The sequence below is a fragment of the Diplotaxodon limnothrissa genome, linkage group LG4 (assembly GCF_057381915.1).
Source record: "Diplotaxodon limnothrissa isolate DT_005_m linkage group LG4, D_limnothrissa_male_GT1.1, whole genome shotgun sequence".
NCBI classification, from domain to species: Eukaryota; Metazoa; Chordata; class Actinopteri; order Cichliformes; family Cichlidae; genus Diplotaxodon; species Diplotaxodon limnothrissa.
In genome coordinates this window covers 9,325,732-9,345,032 of record NC_140599.1, presented here as the reverse complement: position 1 = coordinate 9,345,032, position 19,301 = coordinate 9,325,732, and the positions used below count along the sequence as shown (strand labels likewise).

Here is a 19,301-nt window from a genome sequence, read left to right as displayed (position 1 = left end):
ATATCCCCATGAATCATTTTAAACGGAGAGAAAAACAGAAAAGGTAAACTTTCAAGTTGCACGTGTCTTGAGCATGGTGGGAAAAGACCGATGTCAACAAATGAGCAGCAGTGAGACGCACTAAAGAAACTCCCTGTGACATCCACTGTATATGGCACAAACAAAGATAGAAAACTCAAGATTCCCTGGACTCCTGTTGCAGGAGGAAAGGATGACTGGGGACATCTGCTGCACCCAAATCAGTGTGACCAGAAGCATAAAAAAAGTGATGGAATTAGAGGGAAGAAAAACCACAGAAGACATAAAATCCCCCCAGAGCTTCTTTTCATAAAAAGGATAAAAGGCCGTGACTATGAGAAGCCATATATCATCATACATCACACTCAGCACATGCTGGAAAAGTAATGAGAGCGCTCGTGAAATGTTTTGAGACGCTCAGAGGAAGCGAAGACCTGTTCTTCCAGGTGGCGTTAGAAAAGGATGTATTAAATTCCAGTGATTATATGATATTGTTAATGTTTGGGCAACCAGTCGAGGTGAGTCATTAGGTGGGAAGATAAGCTTTGGTTTTATTTTAAGCGCTGGCTGCTCTCACCAATAGTTCTTTGGTGACATTTGAGATTTAATGAGCAAAGGAAGTGACTGTATTAATGTTTATGTCTCACAGCAACAATCACAGTAACTGGAATAACAGACTACTCCTGTTTAAAAGCAGGCGCCAATTTGTGGAAGTCAACATGTTGCACCGCCATTTTGAATTCGACATCACTGTTCCATCTAACCACACTTTATCTATGTGACTAGAGAGGGGTTACATACGTGGTACGCCGAAGGTAGATGAATACAAAACTAGTATATTAATTAATATCAATTTGTGTCTACACTTTTAGATTCAAGACATGAAGGATCATGCCTGTGATTAATGATATGTAAAGTCCCCTTTACCAAAGAAGTGAAAATATGAAGGACAGGAGACAAAGAGACATCTAGATAAAACCTCACCTCAAGCCTCATCTCCTGAATTAAAGTCAAGGCTTTAAAGACACGAAAACATGCATGTATTGTCACAGTTACTTATTGTCAGCAGGTTAGACATGATACCGTACCATCTCCGGGCAGCTGATAACAACAGGGATGCTTGTGGGACATGATGGTATATTTTTTCATTGTAGGTATAGAGGATTACAGAGCTAGGTTTAAACTTAGAGGATTTTATTTATAGTGCTGAGGTGGGGTAGACCAGAGGCAGGACAGTTGAAGGGGGTGGTACAATGGGTGGGACACCGAACCCATAAGATTGTGTTGACTTCCGGTTGTGAGCCAGACCTCGCTAAACGTAGCGGAAGCAGGCTAGTTAGCTAGGTCTCCGGATGCATCCGTATTTTATTGTAAAGCGCAAATAAATACATCTGGTTTTGGAAGTAAGAGTCTCGGCCTGATCGCTACCATCAAAAAGAATCCGTGAAGTCGGCGTACTTCAACACTAGCTAATGTTAGGCTGAGTGAGCTAAGGAGGAAAGTTTATTCGCCAACAACAGCAAAATCAGCAGCACTTACTGAGACAAAAGTTCAGGATATCCTCAACAACTCACCTCAGTATCTCTGATACAAATCGATGACTCAGTGAAGCTCACTACTGTCTGATGACAGACTCCTTTCACAGTTTTACACCCTCCTCCAGAGCAAATAACCTCCAGCTAAGGTAAACAGCGGACTGACTGCCTAAACTCACTACAGATGAACGGTAGCCAGAACTGTCTGTCCTACAGCTGCCACTGTAGCAAGGAATATGCACTTGCATTGGGAGGTACAAGAAAACTAAATTCAGTTGACTGCAATCTGCAATCTACTGACATCTAGTGGGGAGATTTTAAACACGGGAGCTTTAAAAGAAGACAATACCACAGAATCCAGTTCAAGTTTCTGTTTTTTGTCCATTATTGTAGTAAACTAATATTTAGGGGCTTGGATTGTTTAACAGAAGACATTTGGGGAAATTCACCTTGGGAAACACGCCATGCATTAAGAAAGAAAATAAAAGTTAGAACAGCAATCTGAGCAGTCAGCAAAATAAGTTGCCATAAATCAGGAAATTGCAGAGGACCATTAAAAAGTGCACACAAGCAGGGACTATTTACACCAATAAAGCAAGTATATTGTGCCCACGCCTCCCTCCCATGTTATCTTAGGGCCAGCAGCAACTGATATGATTGTGATGCCTCACACTCCTCAGATGGGGATTAAACTTTGTAGTGGACATGGACAGCTGCAGACACCATGGAGAAAGAGTAGTCGCTCCTGTTATAGCTCTTTGAAGCCCGCTGGGATCTGGGCTGACGGGAGCATGTGTAGTTGTTGCTTGTAGTACGGTAGCAAAACATTGGCAGGGGTGCAGACATCCACAAGGAGCCTTGAGCTCACCATCTGATAACAAAAATTTGTATCACTTGGATACAAGTGGACTCTAGCACACTCGCAGCCGCGAAAACTATCACATGGCTTTTAGGGTGTAACAAATGATTATTGCAGCTATATAGTGTAAGAAAGTGTGTCCACATTGTGAAGTGACGTTAAGCCCTAAATTTTCCTCTTATATAAGGGCTCCCAGTCCCGGAAACAAAAAACAGCTTTTTAACTGTGATACAAAATCCTAAAAAATGACTCTTTAAATGCTTGAAAACACACAATAGGACCTCGTGACGTTGAACTAAGATTACCTTTTGACCAAACTAGTCTTTAAACAAAGAGAAGATGCCGATACAAAGATGCACAGAAAGGGAGATTATCAAACAGGTCAGCTGCCTTTGCAAAAAACCTGTTGTATGACATGGGGAAAACTTGCCACACACATCCACACGTGAGAGGAAAGAGGCTGGCAGCATTCTTAATGTGAGAGCATTTCATCCGCCTCACGTCACCTTTTCCCTCCGTGATACAGTCCGCTGCAATTGCATAACAGAGGAGTCCGGCCCTCCTATTTTCAGCTCCCAAATAGTGGGAAACCATGCCACAATGGCACTGTGGCATTCCTGCTTCCCCTGCGCAGTACATCACTCTCTCTTTCCACTCTGTGTGCTACAATGTGCCTGACAGAGAGCCATCCAGACGAGTAAAGTCTTCCACAGTACCATCACTACTAAGTGAGAAGTCAAAACAGTGAGCGGAGCAGAGCAGAGGCACCGCTCGGGCTTCTGCAAGCTTGCACCACTGTTGGCTTGGACCTGAGCTGTTTTGAGTGGCTGCGTGGCTCTTCTAGCTTCTTGGCTCCTTTGCCCACTCTGATGTAATGGAGGAGAGCAGAGGAGAGGCTTGGATCAAGCTGCAGTGGAGGGGTGCTTAGTACCAACTTGTTTAACAGAAGTTGAGGACCACCGCGTGCTCCCTCCAAAATTTCCCGGGGACTTTTAGTTTCTAAGAATGACTTCACAGCTTCGTCTGGGAGCACCGTTACATCATTACCACCATGCCATATTTTCCCTTCTGCACTTCGCCAATGGATGCGTTGCACTGGGTGGATCTCGGGACAATAACAGCACGGTCATCGTAGATGAAAGCGCTCCGCTGCACGCCAGCAATGTCCGACTAACGCTGTGACGTCACATGTTCATTAACAGTAATTGTCAGCATTAACTAGAGCCGAATGCCGCTGTGTGCAGGTGCATGCAATAAACGGCTTTTACAATGTGCTGCGAGTCGCGTTTAAAGTGCCTGACAAGTGTCAACAGGACATGCGTCATCATGTCTGACCCAAATTTAGCCATGCTGAAACCATTTGTGAGGGCATCCATGTGTGCGAGGAACGAGGCACACCCGTGCTTTTCTAAATTATTAAGTAATACTTGTTTAAGATGCTCCTGTTTTTTGTTAAATATGAGACGATATGCTTTAGCTCAAAAGTTGAGAAATCCCTGTATTACAGCAGCCAAAATAAAATATCTAAAGTAGAATTTGAAAGCTTGTAAATGAATAATGAAACAGCATAAGGCACAGTCTGTCTCATCCTGCAGAGAGACGCCATCACCTTGGACTGCAGCTGGCCAAGGAAGTCCCTGCTCCGCTCTGAAACCTCGGTGAGCTTCGTGCATACAGCTCTCCACTGGCTGCAGGTTCAGGATTTTAAGAGCCAAAGTACAATCACCAGCTGCGGTGCAAGATGGTGGAGTTGAACCGTGTCTGACCGTGGGATGAGAAGCTCTCTGGACAGACAGCAGAAATACGAGATGGAGAGGCCAGGGCTAGCTGAACTTTTAAAATAAGACCGGGGGGGGGGGGGGGGGGGGGGATCATCCACCGGTAAACCGAGTGCAGATAGAATTGCTCTCTCAGACAGTTGGAAAAATTGCTAAGATGAGTCACCAAATATACTTTGCTGCCTACAATAAAATAAAGTCTGTGTGCAGGAAACTCTGCAAGCCTGTTGCTGATAATCGTTTTTCTGCATTGGACTGCTCTGCAAAAAGAAATATTTTGGTTGAGAGGAAAAAAGCAGCACCGTTGGTGGCTGGTTACATCACTAGAATCTGAAGTTGGATATCAACCAGAAAAAACTATTAGACCCAGCGCAGATGAGGGGGTTAACAGCACTATACACCCGCAATACCAGTGGCGGTCAATACAGGCCTGGAATAATTCAAAAACAACAACCGTGTGGCAACAGTGGCAGAGATTTTACAACCCAATGTGGCTACAGAGAGAACAATTTAAACGGAGTCCTGTTTGGTCAGTAGATGAAAGAAACTGTGCTGACTAAATAATGAGTAGGCACGCACTGCAGGGCCCTGATGACTTGATGATTTCCTGTTTCATGTTTAGAAAAGCGCCTAGCTCAAGGCATCAAATGCACATTCCATATAGTTTAACCCATTTTTCCAATACTTACTAAAGTGTATAGGTATGCAGACATTTCAAAGACAAGCTTAGACGTGTTTATCTTTAACTAAGTATGCCTACACAATTAGTGCACAAGTCTCCTGCTGTATTGGTCTTTTAAAAAAAACGCTTTTAGTCTTAAGCCATTTGTACATCAAACACTTTGCCTGTAATAATATGGGTTATAAGCAGATATCAGACTACATCTGTAAACATGAGTGAGTTCAGTGTCTGTAGCATCTGCCCGAGCGCTGACTCATCAGGCACTCCCAGTTTTGGCTGGATCTTGAGTTTGATATCTTAAGTGACTTCCTGCGAAGGAAACCGCAACGCTTATCAACCAGACAGTCATTCGAGAGTAGACCGGGAATAGTGAGTAACTACGAGCCTCTGCACATATTTAGGATTTTTCTAACTCTGAGGCAAGCGCCACTGCTAAAATATCATAGTTACTTGTCTGTGCGTATGCGGTCAGATTTTTTTACTGCACAGGAATCCAGTGGTGTATTTTCTCAGCTTCAGAGGAGATGCCATTGGAAATGTGATCTGGTGTGAATATAAACATCTCTCTTCTGATCCTGTCTCCTAAGAGCACTCAAGGGGGCTCAAACGTCAGGCTAAGGCATGAACAGACATTTCCAGTCAGCTGTTGGCGTCTTGTGGCTTTAGCACCAACACCACCACCACCACCAACAGCTGGTAACACTGGGAGACTAGAGAGCACCCCATCTGCTTAAAGTTAGTCAGAGTTACACAGATAATCTTGTCAACCCCTGTCCATCAGAGTTTAAAGTCAACCTAGCACGTTGAAGAATTAATCTCAGGTTACATGCATGCGTCGATGTTTATCAGTGCTAATGAGACTTTGTGCAAACGTGCTGAGTGATCTCACCTGGGCACGCTGCTGAGTGATAAAAATAAATAAATAAATAATCGCAGACATCCTGACCATCAGGTGAAAGACAACTCGAGCTTCATGCACACATGGGTGATTCTGACCCAAGTTACCCTCAAATTGTCAGTAAAATAAGATATAATCACAATGTCTGATGGATACTGTTCTTCAGTATACACTTCTTTTAGACATGCAAGGGCATCTAAAGTCAAACAGGGTTCTGGACTGATATCGGTTATGCATGCAACTCTCTAATGGAAAAAATACCCTCAAGTGGAGTTTCTAACTTCAAAGGGAGAACCAGTTTGGGAAGTAGGCAAGAAATGGAGCTGGGGTTGGGAGGGTTGGGCTTTTGGGACCGACAGCATGTATAACAGCTATGCAGGGGATGATAGGAGAAGTGCCTGCGGGCGAGAATCTGTTTAGTTTTCACTGGAACGTCCCTCCCTCACACGCACTACTAATCCAATTCAAGCCCATTAACCACCACAGCCAGGTTAAGAGAGCAGGCCTTTGAAGGTCTTCCCCAAACCACCCTGAAGGATTAGCATTTTTCCAAAGGCCAAAGAGATGGTCTCACTCTGTGCACTCTTTTTTTTTCCCTGTCAGGCCCACAGAAGCCACACCACTAGTGCGATCCTGGAGTGTAGCGATCCTGATCTGACTCATCCCGGACCCTGAATATACCCTGCTAATCTAAATTCTTTAAAAACTGTAATTAACCGTGGCTTCGAGCACATACACTACATAAAACATAGGTATGGAGGTCGTCCCTGTCTCAAGATAACAGCAGACATGATCATCCTTCTCTACCTGGAGGGCCAATTGACACACAGTGCAAAAGATGTACATCTGTGTGTGTGTTTAGTGTTTAAATGGGTCAGAAGATGAGGCGGCACAACCTACATGTGAGGCAACCACACAAGCTTGAGAAAAGCAGTGCATTTTTCCCCCTCCGATTTGGCCTTTAGTCCCATTTATTCATCTAGATTTTTGTCTGGGTCAACACTGGTTTGATTCTGCCTTTGATAACTCCACTGTCCTGGCCACTAGTGCTGCTGTCAAATAAAAGGCATAAAGGCCTGCAACCTCCAATACAGGAAGTCTGAGGCACACAGAGGGCCTGCGTGTCAGACTTGAGCATCTCGGGGACCTGAATTGTCTCAGTTGTGGTCCCAACTCTGCCAACAAGAGCTCAAACGGCCGCACTGAAATTCCCAAATATCTGTCGCACAGCTTCAACATCTGGATCGAAATGTAAAAAAAAAGTTACTCCCCAAATAACAGCTGTAGATAAGCTACCAGGATGGATCATGAGTGGTCTGCTTTGCTTCTCAAAGGACTATGAGCTCTGTACCCTACTGGTATCTCTAGAACTAATCCCCTTCGGATACAGGCCACCCCGGCTGAGGATCTCTGCTGTCGAAAACTTGAGTACAAACAGGGAACACCGCGGCTGATTTTCCCTATTCTTTCAGACACCAAATAAAACAGAGTGTGTGGATACAGGAAAATACTGTTTGTTCGAATATTAATATCACAAAGCAACCAATATGAGGTGTTGAAGCTCTGCTCAGCAGGAAGAGTTAATCTCCCCAAACCACACACGCTGCCCACTAATCAAACCCATACACACTGTTATAATTCAGCGAGCACATACATCTGCGAGGCACCCAGTGACACAAGCAACACACTAGACGCCTGAAGTCCCGCTAAGTAATACGACTGCGGTTCTTCACTTTACTTATTATCATAAGGGGATCTAGACTGCTCTGCTCCCCACCTGTCGGGGGTGACGTTTGGACAAGTGTTCGAGTCTGGGGAGCACGTCCTCTCTACAAAGCTGCCCACTCTTCTCTCCCGCCTGCTACATCTGGTCTCCTCTGGGCCGTTGCTGGCAGCAGTTGAGGGCTAAAGCAACCGCAAGAAGGCTTTGTCCTCATCGAGGAGCAGCTGAACCAACAGGAAAGCCAACTTCAGCCAGTCAATTAATTGATGGGACAATTTAAAAATTATGGGAGGCTCACAGCGGAGGGGGGAGGGGGGGGGGGGTGTTTACAAATGATGTGCCATAATTGCTCGTTGCATTCCTCCACCCTTGTTGTTTTATTTTCTCCACCTCTCCCACTCCTCCCTGGTCTTTTTCAGCTATTCTTTTGTTTTCTTTTACAACCTGTCAAAAGCTTAGAAAAAAACAAAACAAAAAGTAAAAATGTGGAAATGTTTGCTCAAGATGCATGACCGCGATGGGCCGAGCAGAGTCGACATTTCACCACATGCAGCTAATCACTGTGTATTTACAGTGTATCCTGTCTGAACACCCAGATGCACCCAAATCACTTCCATACAGCCACTCTGTAAAAATGGCTCTGACTGAGGCCACATGAATGCACCGAGCAGCCAGCTCAGACCACATTAAAACATTTTTGATGATCAGGTCCTGTGTGCCTCCACAGCCTCATTGGTGCCCAGCTGTGTGTGTGTGTGTGTGTGGGGGGGGGGGGGGGGGGGGGTTCTTCTGCAGTTAAGCAGCATCCAAAAGACCCTCATCTGGAGGCGATGAGCTGCACTGAAAAGCGAGGACTTGCAATTTAAAAAAGACCCAAGTCTTTCACTCCAACCCACACTGGGCCTTTGTTGCAGCTTTCAAATAAGTGTGTTTTTTTCTGCATGTTCATTCATTGGTATATTGCAAACCACTTCATGAAAAATAACAGCACTGTCAAACTCTCATGTGTGGTTATTTAAAACAGAAAAAAAAGAAAGAAATAAACTAAACACAAAGTGCATCAGACAGAAGGACGATCGGAGAGTGATGAGGAAGCTCGGTTAGAGAGGGTGGGAGTGAAATATGCTTTGGACCCTGGTCTGAGAGGGAAGAGGCTTACAGTCGGAAAGAACAGGAGTGACTCAGAGAGGAAGAGGTGGGAACGCGAATGGAGAATTGCAGGGAATCCCACTGAGATAGCTCTCTTCGGCGGTTCACGCCGCGCCAAAGAATTCAGATGAGCAAACCATATGCTTAACAAGTCACATGTAAACTCAGAGCTGAGACACAACAGCAATAACCCGTAAAGGACCTAACCAGAAGAGACAAAAAAAAAAATTAAATTAAACATCGGTCAGTTTTATTATTCTGGTGCACATCTTTCCAGATAGAAGCATTTTTCATGAGGACATCGCTCCAACTGTGCCTGATTATTAACCATCTATTTTATGTGTCTGATTTTACTTCTATGACAGGCGAGCTTGTGGTTCTATATTTGCTGAGGGTACAAATGACGTGCTCTCTTTTCTGCAAAGTTTAAAAAATTCAGGCACAGATGATGGAAAGCATCCCAAGTTATGCCAGAAGCCAGGCGTGCATGACAGAGCTTAAGATGCATCGGACGATAAGACGAGTCGTTTCTCAGCAATTTCACTTAGGTGCATGTGATGTAATGTTACGCCATTAGCCGTGTTTGTTTCATGACATAACTTAGCAGACATCAGCTGCAGGTTATAATGGAAACCTGCCCTCAGGAGCCTAAGTGTGGGCTTTAGCAGCTTGCTTGTGATATTTTTTTTCCCCTGCTTTAATAGCCGGCAAACATCTGCAACATCTGCTTTAAATGGACAGGAGGCTTGTCAGCGAGGTGAGAAGCCTACGACGCAAACAGTTCTGGGCCTGTTTAAATGTAGCAACTCATCGCTCACAACCTGTCGGGGGAAGAAATTAATCAGAGAGCTATGTCAAAAAAAAAAAAAAAAAAAAACTCCACTGGAGATGACAACACGCAGCTACGACATAGCAACACTCTCTGAACTCATTGCTTCTTCTGTACCGACCTAGTACACAGAGCTGTGCAGGGCTAAACAAAGAAACATAATGACAACGTGGAGTGAAGCTTCAAATATGAAAGTGAGGACTCTGTCTGCCTTCCTACAGATATATCTTTCTACGTAGCACTCTTAATTCTTATTCTCATGTATATATCTCATGTATAGCTCATGCACATATCTTTCTACGTAGCACTTTTAATTCTTATCCCTACTTTTATTTTTTCATGTCTATTTAAGTGCTATTTATGACACTATTTAAGTGCTATTTATGACACTATGTTTGCACTGAAGCACCGCAGCAATTTCCTAATGTTGTAAACCTGCTCAACATTTGGCAATAAACCCCTTTCTGATTCTGATTCTGATTCTGAGAACTTCCTCTGAGCTCCGCTTTGCACGAGCTGGAGAACAAGGGATCGCGACGGCCTGAGCGAAGGAACAGAGCGGACCATATGGATGAGATAGCACCAGATTACATAAGTCTGGGGGGGGGGGACTTTCCATGGATAGCTGGTGTTACTGAAAAAACAAAACAAAGCATGCAAGGATCCTGAAAGCCAAACACATACATGTGTGCAAGTAGTAGTTTCTATTTCTCTTGCTGATTGATAAGTAGGGAGCTTAATATTGACTCTTGATGAGTGTTTCACAAGTTTAACTGAGCTTAAACAGGAGAGGTGCGCTGCAATGTCCTGCTCTCACCATTTTTTCCCTACAGTGGACTCAGATTCTTCGAATTCCACCAGGAGACGACTGCAGTGACAAACTAGTTCACAACCGAGACTTTTATTATGCTCATCTCCAAAGTCGCATTTTTCCTCAACCCTGCAAGTCTACTAGAGTAGCTTTGCATGACACGGGGTTCAAAATAATCCTTGTTTAACTTGTATAGCTTCTCAGTTCATATACTCTCTGCAACAAGCCCTTTTAACTTTAAAGGTCCACTTTAATTTGAAGTTGTGTACCTAAAAAAAATGACATAACTTCATTTTGCAAAGTAGAGTTACAAAGTGCTTCACAGTTTAAGTAAAATCCACACATCAAAGTATAACGAAGGGAAAGGGAAAGCTAATGTGTTTTCAGCTTTAAAACCAATAACACAATCAGCTGACCTGACAGGCTGAGGAAGGCTGTTCCACAGCTTGGATGCCAAAACCTAAAAAGCAAGATCACCTCTGGTTTTAAAATCAGAGCGAGGGACAGTTAGGAGATCCTCGGTAGAGAATGGGAGAGGCCAGCTGTAGTCATTGGGTCTCAGATGCTCTGCTATATAAGCAGGGCTCTGTACATGTCGAGCTTATATGTTAATAACAGTGTCTAGTTTCTGTTAGCAGCCTTACTTCAGAGGAACATCACTGTAGAGAAAGTAAGGACTGGGATCCTAACAGTTTTGAAGGCAACGCATTCTCAAATACACACTCATATACAACTGTATGGATGATCAGTATCTAATTTTTGCGTCATTGTGAAACTGTTGCTGAAAGCTTTCCTGTCTTCTGCCACTCTGCATGTATCCCACTCACCTCACTGAGATCCCCTGTTTATCTCCACTTGTTCCTATCAGAAACATCACCAACTTAAATGTTTCCCTCGGCAGTTCCTGGTGGAACAAACAGCCCTTTAATTGGATTCAGGTCGGACCTTGGACGCACATCAAAACAAAACAAAAAAAGACCCAGGAGGCAGCCGTCTGACCCCCTCTTCCAGTCAAAACAGTGAGCTGCTCTCGTGTAAACCTTTTTATTTCCCCCCCTCCTGAGTGTGCTGATGCCGAGGAGAGCGACAGGTCCGAGCAGACCAGCACAGCTACATGCTACTTCCAAACAAAGTGACATTCAAGTGTTTCCCAGTGAATCATAACGTAGCGGTACAAAGGGGGCCACGGGTTCACGGATACAACTTTAACCTGCTTTAACGACGACACCAAAACAAAGGGGGGCAGCCGTTTGTCGGTTCTGGCGCACTGCTCGCTCACTGCTCAGACTCCAGTGACCTGAGCTGCTTATCATCTCAGCCGAAGCTTGTCCTGTCATAAAGACTTGATTAGAGCTAACCGGGAATGCTACGTTCAGCTAGCCAACTTTTGTGCGAGCCCGTCTGTCAGCGGAACAGCACAACACTTGTAAAGCTCCCCTTTGTTTAAAAATAATGGAATTTTACGAGCTGGAATATAAATGTGAGACACTAATACACACTAAGGTTTGATAAGCGTCAACCAGCTACAACTGGAAGGCGGCTCATTACTGGAGCTGAGCGACCCGGGTACCACTGTTATGGCTGGTGGTGCTTTACTGGCGACAATCACGAGGCTGAGACTATTTCCAAGAGCAACAATATCCTCATTAAGCGTTTTCCTCGCTTTTCCTGCTTGCCTTAGCCCTGTGAAGTCAGCTAGTAATTTAAATACACTGTTGCTGCTAACAAATCTGTGCAAATGAGAGCAGAAAGCACCGGCGGCGAGCCAACTCCGTAGCCCATGTGAACTGTTCCCAGCCAGCAAATACACGGAGCCTTCCTAGCTGGTGTGTGTGTGGGAATACGTGGGGATTTAAAAGCGTTGCAGGCTACCTGTTAATCGCAGCTTCACGGGGCCATTCCGCCGAACTCCTTGGTTAGACATCTCCTCTCGACCCCAGCCGTCACTGCGCGTCCCAAAAAAATGTCTATTTAAATGTAAAAAATGACAAGGTTTATCAACCTCTCCGCCAGTTTTAGACAATAATGGAGTCAAAGCATTGTGGCCCGGATGTGGACTGAACTGCCATAGCGATCGCTCACAAATGAGAAAAATTAAGGAAAAGGAAAAAGAAAAGCCCGAGTGGAGGGCTGCTGCAAATTGCATTTACTGGAAATGAGGCCGCCGTTGCTGGAGCGTGTGAACGAGCTGGTGGTGGAGCCGAGGCGCTGCTTATCTTCACATCTTCATTGAGAACCTCTTCCTCGGACTGTGAGAGTCCTCCTCTGCTCGTCGAGAGTTGAACTGCGGAGCCCTCCGGGGTAGATCCCCCTTCAGGAGGCTGCTGCTGGGAGCTGACCAGTGACGACAACACGCTTTGTGGGAGTGAAGCATTTCTCCAACATGTGGCATATAACTATGAATCATATACACAGCCCCCTCCAACAAGGGTTGGTGATGAGTAGGACCGCCTTTGATGGCACAGGCAAGCCCAGCTCCCTGTGTTTATATCCCTTTATTAATTTAACATGGGCGTAGTTACAGTCTGAAGTTGCCCAAATTGTTTTAAAGACGGGCACATTTACATTCCAGGTGTCAAAATATATGAAAATTCTTTTGACAGTTTTTTTTGTTGTTGTTTGCTGTCAACTAATCATAGTGGAAAGTAAAACATCACAGTGATTTTGCGGTCATTAAAGTGTGTTCAGCATTTGCAAATTGATGATTCATTTCATAAATTATGAGGCACTATTTATCCCTACATAAGCTGCCTTTATAGGTTAAAATTATCAGTATCAGTTTTGGTATCGGTAATACTGGCTCTGTGTTTACTTGGTATTGAATCAATACCAAAATTTGCAATGTCACGCAGCACTAACACGGATACCTTAGCTCTTTTTCTATTTATTAGTGTTTTCTTAAGTTGCACTGCATTTGACCTCTCAGGGCCACCGTATATGGGTATCTAATTAATGATCTGTAATAATAAGCAGTAATATCAGAAATTAAAAAACAATCCTAAATAAGTAAGTAACAAAAACATCATTAACAAAAATGAAAGGAAATATGTCACTCAGGTGAACAGGTGAACACCTTAACAAAGGGGAAAGTCAAGACTACCCACTACGTTGACAAAAGTATTGGGCCAAACTCTTTGAATCTTTGAATTTAGATGTTTTCAGTCCTGTGGCCATAGGTGTGTAAAATGTAGTACCAAGCCATGCAGTCTGCCTTTATAACATATTGTTTGTGAATGAACGGGTTGTTCTTAAGAGTTCACTGAATTTGAGTGTGATAGTATGATAGGATGCAACAGTTGCAACAAGTTAGTTTGTGAAATTTCTTTGGTCCTACATGTACAACAATCAGCTGTTAGTGCTATTGTTGCAAAGTGGAACCACAGCAACTTAGCCATGAACTTTTAGAACGTGTTCTCGCTGAGTGCTGAGTCTATAGTGTGTAAAAATCACCAACGCTCTGTCAACTCAAAGCTGCAGAGTTCCAAACCTCACAGAGAGCTGGGCATCTTTTATGCCCAGCTCTCCTCCACTCTCAACATACCCTGGAATAGCAACTCGAAGAAGGCTCACAACACCATAAATGACTCCTCCCATCCAGACTACAAACTGGATCTAAACCAGGGATGTCAAACTTATACTACACTGTGGGTCACATACAGCGTACCTGATCTCAAAGGGGTCAGACTCTTTCTGTCAGCTTAAAGAAAGTTACTACCTTTAACTTAACATTTAATCCCAGAGATATTTTAATACAAGGAAACTGCATTAAATTGGCGGGCCTAATTATACGATGAAACACAGGTGAGAGTAATGACGATGGGGCTTTCAGTCAAAAATGAGAGGAACAAAAGCAGGAAAAAGGCTTGAAAAAGACAGAAAAAAACCGAACCTACAGACTAAAACAGGAAATGACAAAAACATGAAAAACTAACACATGAAGACAAACGTTCAGGCCGGAGGCTGGAAAAACCATAAACACAGCCAATGTAACAAGGATCAAACAGAACAAATACACTGCAGAAACCTGAAACTATGACATGTTATGACATGACAGAGTGCTTTGAGTAGAAAAGCGCTATATAAGAATCAGTCCATTTACCATTTATCATTTAATCATTGTTGGCTCGCAGACAGACAGACAGGCCTTCAGGCTGGTAGCAGAAGGGTAGAAAAACACATCTTCTCTCACAGGATGGTCACATAAATCAGTCAACCTCAAAGAGCAATTAATATTACTCCCCAACATTATCATATCTGCTATACATAATAATAATAATGATAATAATTAAAAGAATGCCAAATGTATCCAAGATACTGACAGGTGAGGGGATAAACTTTCAACAGTTAAAGCAGCACATCATCTGCCAAAGCCAGTGGCCTATTTTTCATATTTCAAGTAAGCAGTCTGAATCTGTACCAAGATCTTCATTTCCTCATGCTCCACCTCTTCACCCACTTTCAGGAAATTCGCTGACAGATATACAAACAGACAAATAGCTCTATGTGTCTGATCATATTGTAATTAAAGCATGGGAAGCCCCAAGCATCCCGACAATGTGGTAATTTTACTTTTGAACACTAGGTGTTCTAGTCTTTGTGGCTGTACTTCTATTAACCTTCTCAAAAGGGATTCATGTATTTTTTCTTAAACCGACAAGTATTTATTTGTACTTCATGCTCTGTGTTGACCAGTATATCAGTACTAGTGCTGATATTAAATGGGTTCTGTGGAAACCATTCCACACGACTGAGCGAGAAGCAGTTTGCCTCTCAGTCTAATAAACCCTTCACTGCACAAGGAGCCATTTTTGGTAACTTAAATGGACATCAACATTGACCTCGTTATGACTCACTGTGATTTCGTAGAACCAGGTGAATTTCTTCCAGTCAATCAGCAAAGATCAGGTTATGTGGCAGATAATGCAGTGAGATTACTGCATCAGCTCGATCAGCCTGAAGTATTTCAAACTTCAGCGTTCTTCAAGAATTCAGGAAACTGGGTGTTTTTGGCCTTAGCTACTCACACACTTGTCATCATCAGAGATGGGCAGTAACACATTACAAGTAATGTATCATTGTAATCCGATTACTTTTTTCAAGTAATGAGTAAAGTAAGGGAGTGTTTTACTTGCATCTATTTGAAAGAGTGAGTGTAAACAGAAAAAAATATATCTTATTTTATATTCTGGAATATGCAGAAAATAGGTTTAATTGTCAAAGACTGTTGCATATAATTTAATTTTTGCTTGATGCAATGTGCACAAAGTTAAAAGATTAAAACTAATAAAACAAGTTTTGAAAAGAGACTTTTTTATTTGATTACATTTTGTATGATGGATTATGCAGAAAAAGTAGAATTGGGCTGAAAGGTCTATTGCTTTATTGCCTATTCAGGTTGTGTATCATGTTTTTAAAAAGTAACTAAGTAACTGAGTAACTAACTACTTTTGAAAATAAGCAGTCAGTAAAGTAACGGGATTACGTTTTTTTGGATAAGTAATCAGTAATTAGTTACTAATTATTTTTTTTCAAGTAACTTGACCAACACTGGTCATCATAACATCAAACAGGGGTAACTTAATGAAACCCTTGCATTAGAAAAACTTAAAAGATTGTTTAACTTTTAGAAATTAGTGAAATGTGTAGTATAAAGACGGTGACCTGTTTACTTAAAATTAGCAGCAGGTATTAGACATTGACCAGACGGATCTAAGGAGCCATGATATCTCCAAAACAAAACAAAACAAAACAAAACAAAACAAAACAAAACAAAACAAAACAAAACAAAACAAAACAAAACAAAAAACAAACAAAACAAAACAAACAAAAAAAATCAAAACAAAACAAAACAAAACAAAACAAAACAAAAAACAAACAAAACAAAACAAACAAAACAAAACAAAACAACAAAACAAAACAAAACAAAAAAAACAAAACAAAACAAAACAAAACAAAACAAAACAAAACAAAACAAAACAAAACAAAACAAAAAACAAACAAAAAAAAACTCCAGAAAAACAAAAAACACTCCTAATAAATAAATAAATAAATAAATAAATAAATAAATAAACATAGAACATAGGTAAACAGGATATTTGATGTTGCCAGAACTTTGCATATCACTGTACAGTGATCCAGTGACAGATTTGACCCATTTATACATCATTTTCTTTATTCATTTATTTTTTGTGACCTTATAATAGTTTTATTATACTTAAATCACATATATTGGTGTTTACTTTTACTGTAAGTCTTATTACTGCTAAAATTAACGGAATAATTCAATATTTATAATTTATTTAGTTTTAATTGAGTTGCATACAAAAAATGTGCAGAAACCACCACTAGTTAGAAGGCAATTTGTCTACTTCTTGTTACATAGTTACAATTTCTACATCAGTATTTTGCTTTCAGTCGATTTACTGTTCTTTCAAAACTGGCTGACCAACTCAAAAATGTACTCGCTTTTGTTTTGGAGCTGTCTACTGTATTAGGATGTGCTCGATTCAGAGAGTTAACTAGAATGAACTTAAATCTTTGAAAAGAAGTGTAAATGTTTAGCCACATTCTGTTATTACCGCATTATTATAGCAGCGTCATCAAGTACTGTAACACTAGGACGTGCTACAGTTTGATATGTATGTTTGTATGTTATATTTATGAAAAATGCCAGTGAGAAGAAAAATGATGATAAATCAATGGTGCTGTAAAGGTTCTGTGTGTTTTCCCGAATGGTTTTTATATACATGCTTATTGGAAAAATGTATACCCTAAGTGGGTGAGGAACTATATACGGTTACTTCACTGACCTTGACTTTCACAATAAAAACCCCAAAAAGTCACAGAAGTAAAAGAAAACACTGTAATATGCTCCAATAAGACTCTGAGGGCTAAACAGAGGACTTATTACTAAATGATGAGAGATTTCAGTGTTGTAATAACATCTCTCACAAATTGATTATCTGCACTTTATTGTTGAGGTTAAGGAGCAGCAAAAGAGCTGATACTGGATGCAAATACTTTACATGCATTCAAACAAAGAAACATGCATTCAGAGTCACATGCACAGGGAGAAGACAGTGCTTTTTGGAATAGAAATATCCTTTATTGTGAAATTCAGCTGTTCCAGCAGCAAAGTGACAGGCAGATGGAGCATTATTCATTTAACTAGCATGGTTAATGGCACTGAATATGTACAAAGATGATATATTCTTGTCTTTTTAAAATGATTTTTTCAACTCACTCCTGATTTGTTATTTACAGTGCAAATTGTTGCGTGTACAGCCTAAGATTAAAACACAAATAGACACAAACAAATAATACGTCGTCACATTTATCTTTACATTTATGTAACTTCATGTAAGAAAATCAACTTTCTGTAATCTGAATCCATTCAAAAGCGTCTTTGTTGCAGTTTATTGGCTACTGTGATGGTATTGACTTTGGGTAATCATAAATGCTCAGCCGTTCCCAAGTCCCGTTTTTGGTGTCCAGCCAGTTGCTGGGAGAATAGATCCCTATCTCTCCTTCCTCCACTTTCTCATTTTCCTCTCCAGAAGGACAAAACTCTTCCTCCTCTGAGCTGCTTTTCCCGGCGCTGTCTCCCCTGTCGCGAAACTTCTCTTCATTAATATTCTTGTAGCAGGAACTGCAGATCCTCAGCTTTTTAGTGGGGTGGATGTGATCGATAACGGCACGTTGCTTGGAGCATGAATTGCAGACTAAGAAGCCGCAATTCCTGCAGTGGTGTCGACGATTGACCCCACTAAACTTTGTAGAGAGGCACCGCATGCATTTGCAAGCAGCCGGATCAGGAATCCAGGAAACAGCAAACTTCTTGGAAGGTTTGCGGCTGGTGCCCTGCATTAGGCTGGACCGGCATTCATTGATGTGCTCTATCCAGGCCTTCTTCTCCTCGTATGAAGGGGCGGACACAAAAAAAGACTTGCTCGGTGTTCGGATCAGCCACTGATGCTTGAATATGTCACTGTCCTCCAGGTCTTCCAGCTCAATGTCCTCTAAAATCATAGTGAATTTGATAACAACATAAAAATTACATGGATAAAGTGGTATGAGCAGAAAGCTGAACATATGAAGTTAAATTAGCACAGCACACTTGCTATTTTCTACTTGCCAGTCATATTATGGACAGTATTCAATAGTGTTGGCTCTTCTTGAAGCTTTTGTCTATATTTCTTTCTCTTCAGTCATAAAATTGTTTTTTGGCAGTTTCACATTAATCTTCTCACAGTAGGTTAGCTGCAGGAAACGCAGATGAATGTCTCACCTAAAGGGATGATCTTCTGCTTTTTGTACCAGCGACCAGGCACAACAATGCTGCCGTACACCAGAATATCAGTGAAGAGGAAGAGGATTTTCTGCTGTATCTTCTTGCGACCCTGCTTAAACACAGTTCCCTCTCCGATTAGAATCCGGCCCGGCTTGGACAAGGGCTTCCCTGCTTGATGGAATGAACTCTCCACCGCCTGCACACGCTCTTGGTTCTCTCGTTCAAAGGTTGGGTGATCCATCATTTCTTTGGTGTGAACAAGTTGTGCAGCTTGATAGTGTCTGAACTCCAGAGTGCCTTTTTAAACTATTGGTGGTGATGTAACGGGGCGGGCCAAGTGACAAACATGTTATACTGGAAGGCAAGAAAAGGGAGTAGTGAGGCAGTACTTACTGGAAAAATAGAAACTGGTCAAACAAAACAATCAAGAAAGAAAAAACATTTAAAAAAAGTGGAGTCGTTGTGGAAAGATTATACAGTATTACATATTTATAAGTTGCTTTTAACGAGGGAAGCTCCCTTTTGTGCAACAACAACTTTCACTTGCTATTTCCAAAACAAAATCTTAATTCTTATTTAGCAGAAGAGTGCACGGTAAAATCAACAGTATGATTGTCTCCCTCTACACACACGCACACCTCCGTGTGCCAAAAGCAATGCAACACATTTTGCGTACGTCCTGAAAGAGAAATCCAAACCCCCCAGGATTGAATATAACACCGTGGCTTC

At 42.0% G+C, this 19,301-nt stretch overlaps 2 protein-coding genes across 2 annotated transcripts in view; both read right to left on the bottom strand.

Annotated features, from left to right (window-relative positions):
• The window catches only part of LOC146633250 (E3 ubiquitin-protein ligase SMURF2), a 55,576-nt gene extending 42,951 nt beyond the window's left edge, over positions 1-12,625 (bottom strand). Inside the window, exon 1 of the mRNA XM_085351414.1 lies at positions 12,155-12,625. Within this exon, the coding sequence (XP_085207540.1) occupies positions 12,155-12,428 (274 nt within the window). The 5' untranslated portion in view covers positions 12,429-12,625. The remainder of the gene's footprint in view (positions 1-12,154) is intronic.
• Positions 12,626-17,704: 5,079 nt separating this feature from the next.
• Positions 17,705-18,816, bottom strand: LOC146633249 (pleckstrin homology domain-containing family F member 2-like). Its single transcript, XM_085352084.1, has 2 exons — positions 18,570-18,816; positions 17,705-18,300 (listed from the first exon to the last, which is right to left on the bottom strand). Exons 1-2 carry the CDS (start codon positions 18,814-18,816, stop codon positions 17,705-17,707), a joined length of 843 nt encoding a protein of 280 aa, XP_085208210.1.
• Between the last annotated feature and the right edge of the window lie 485 nt (positions 18,817-19,301).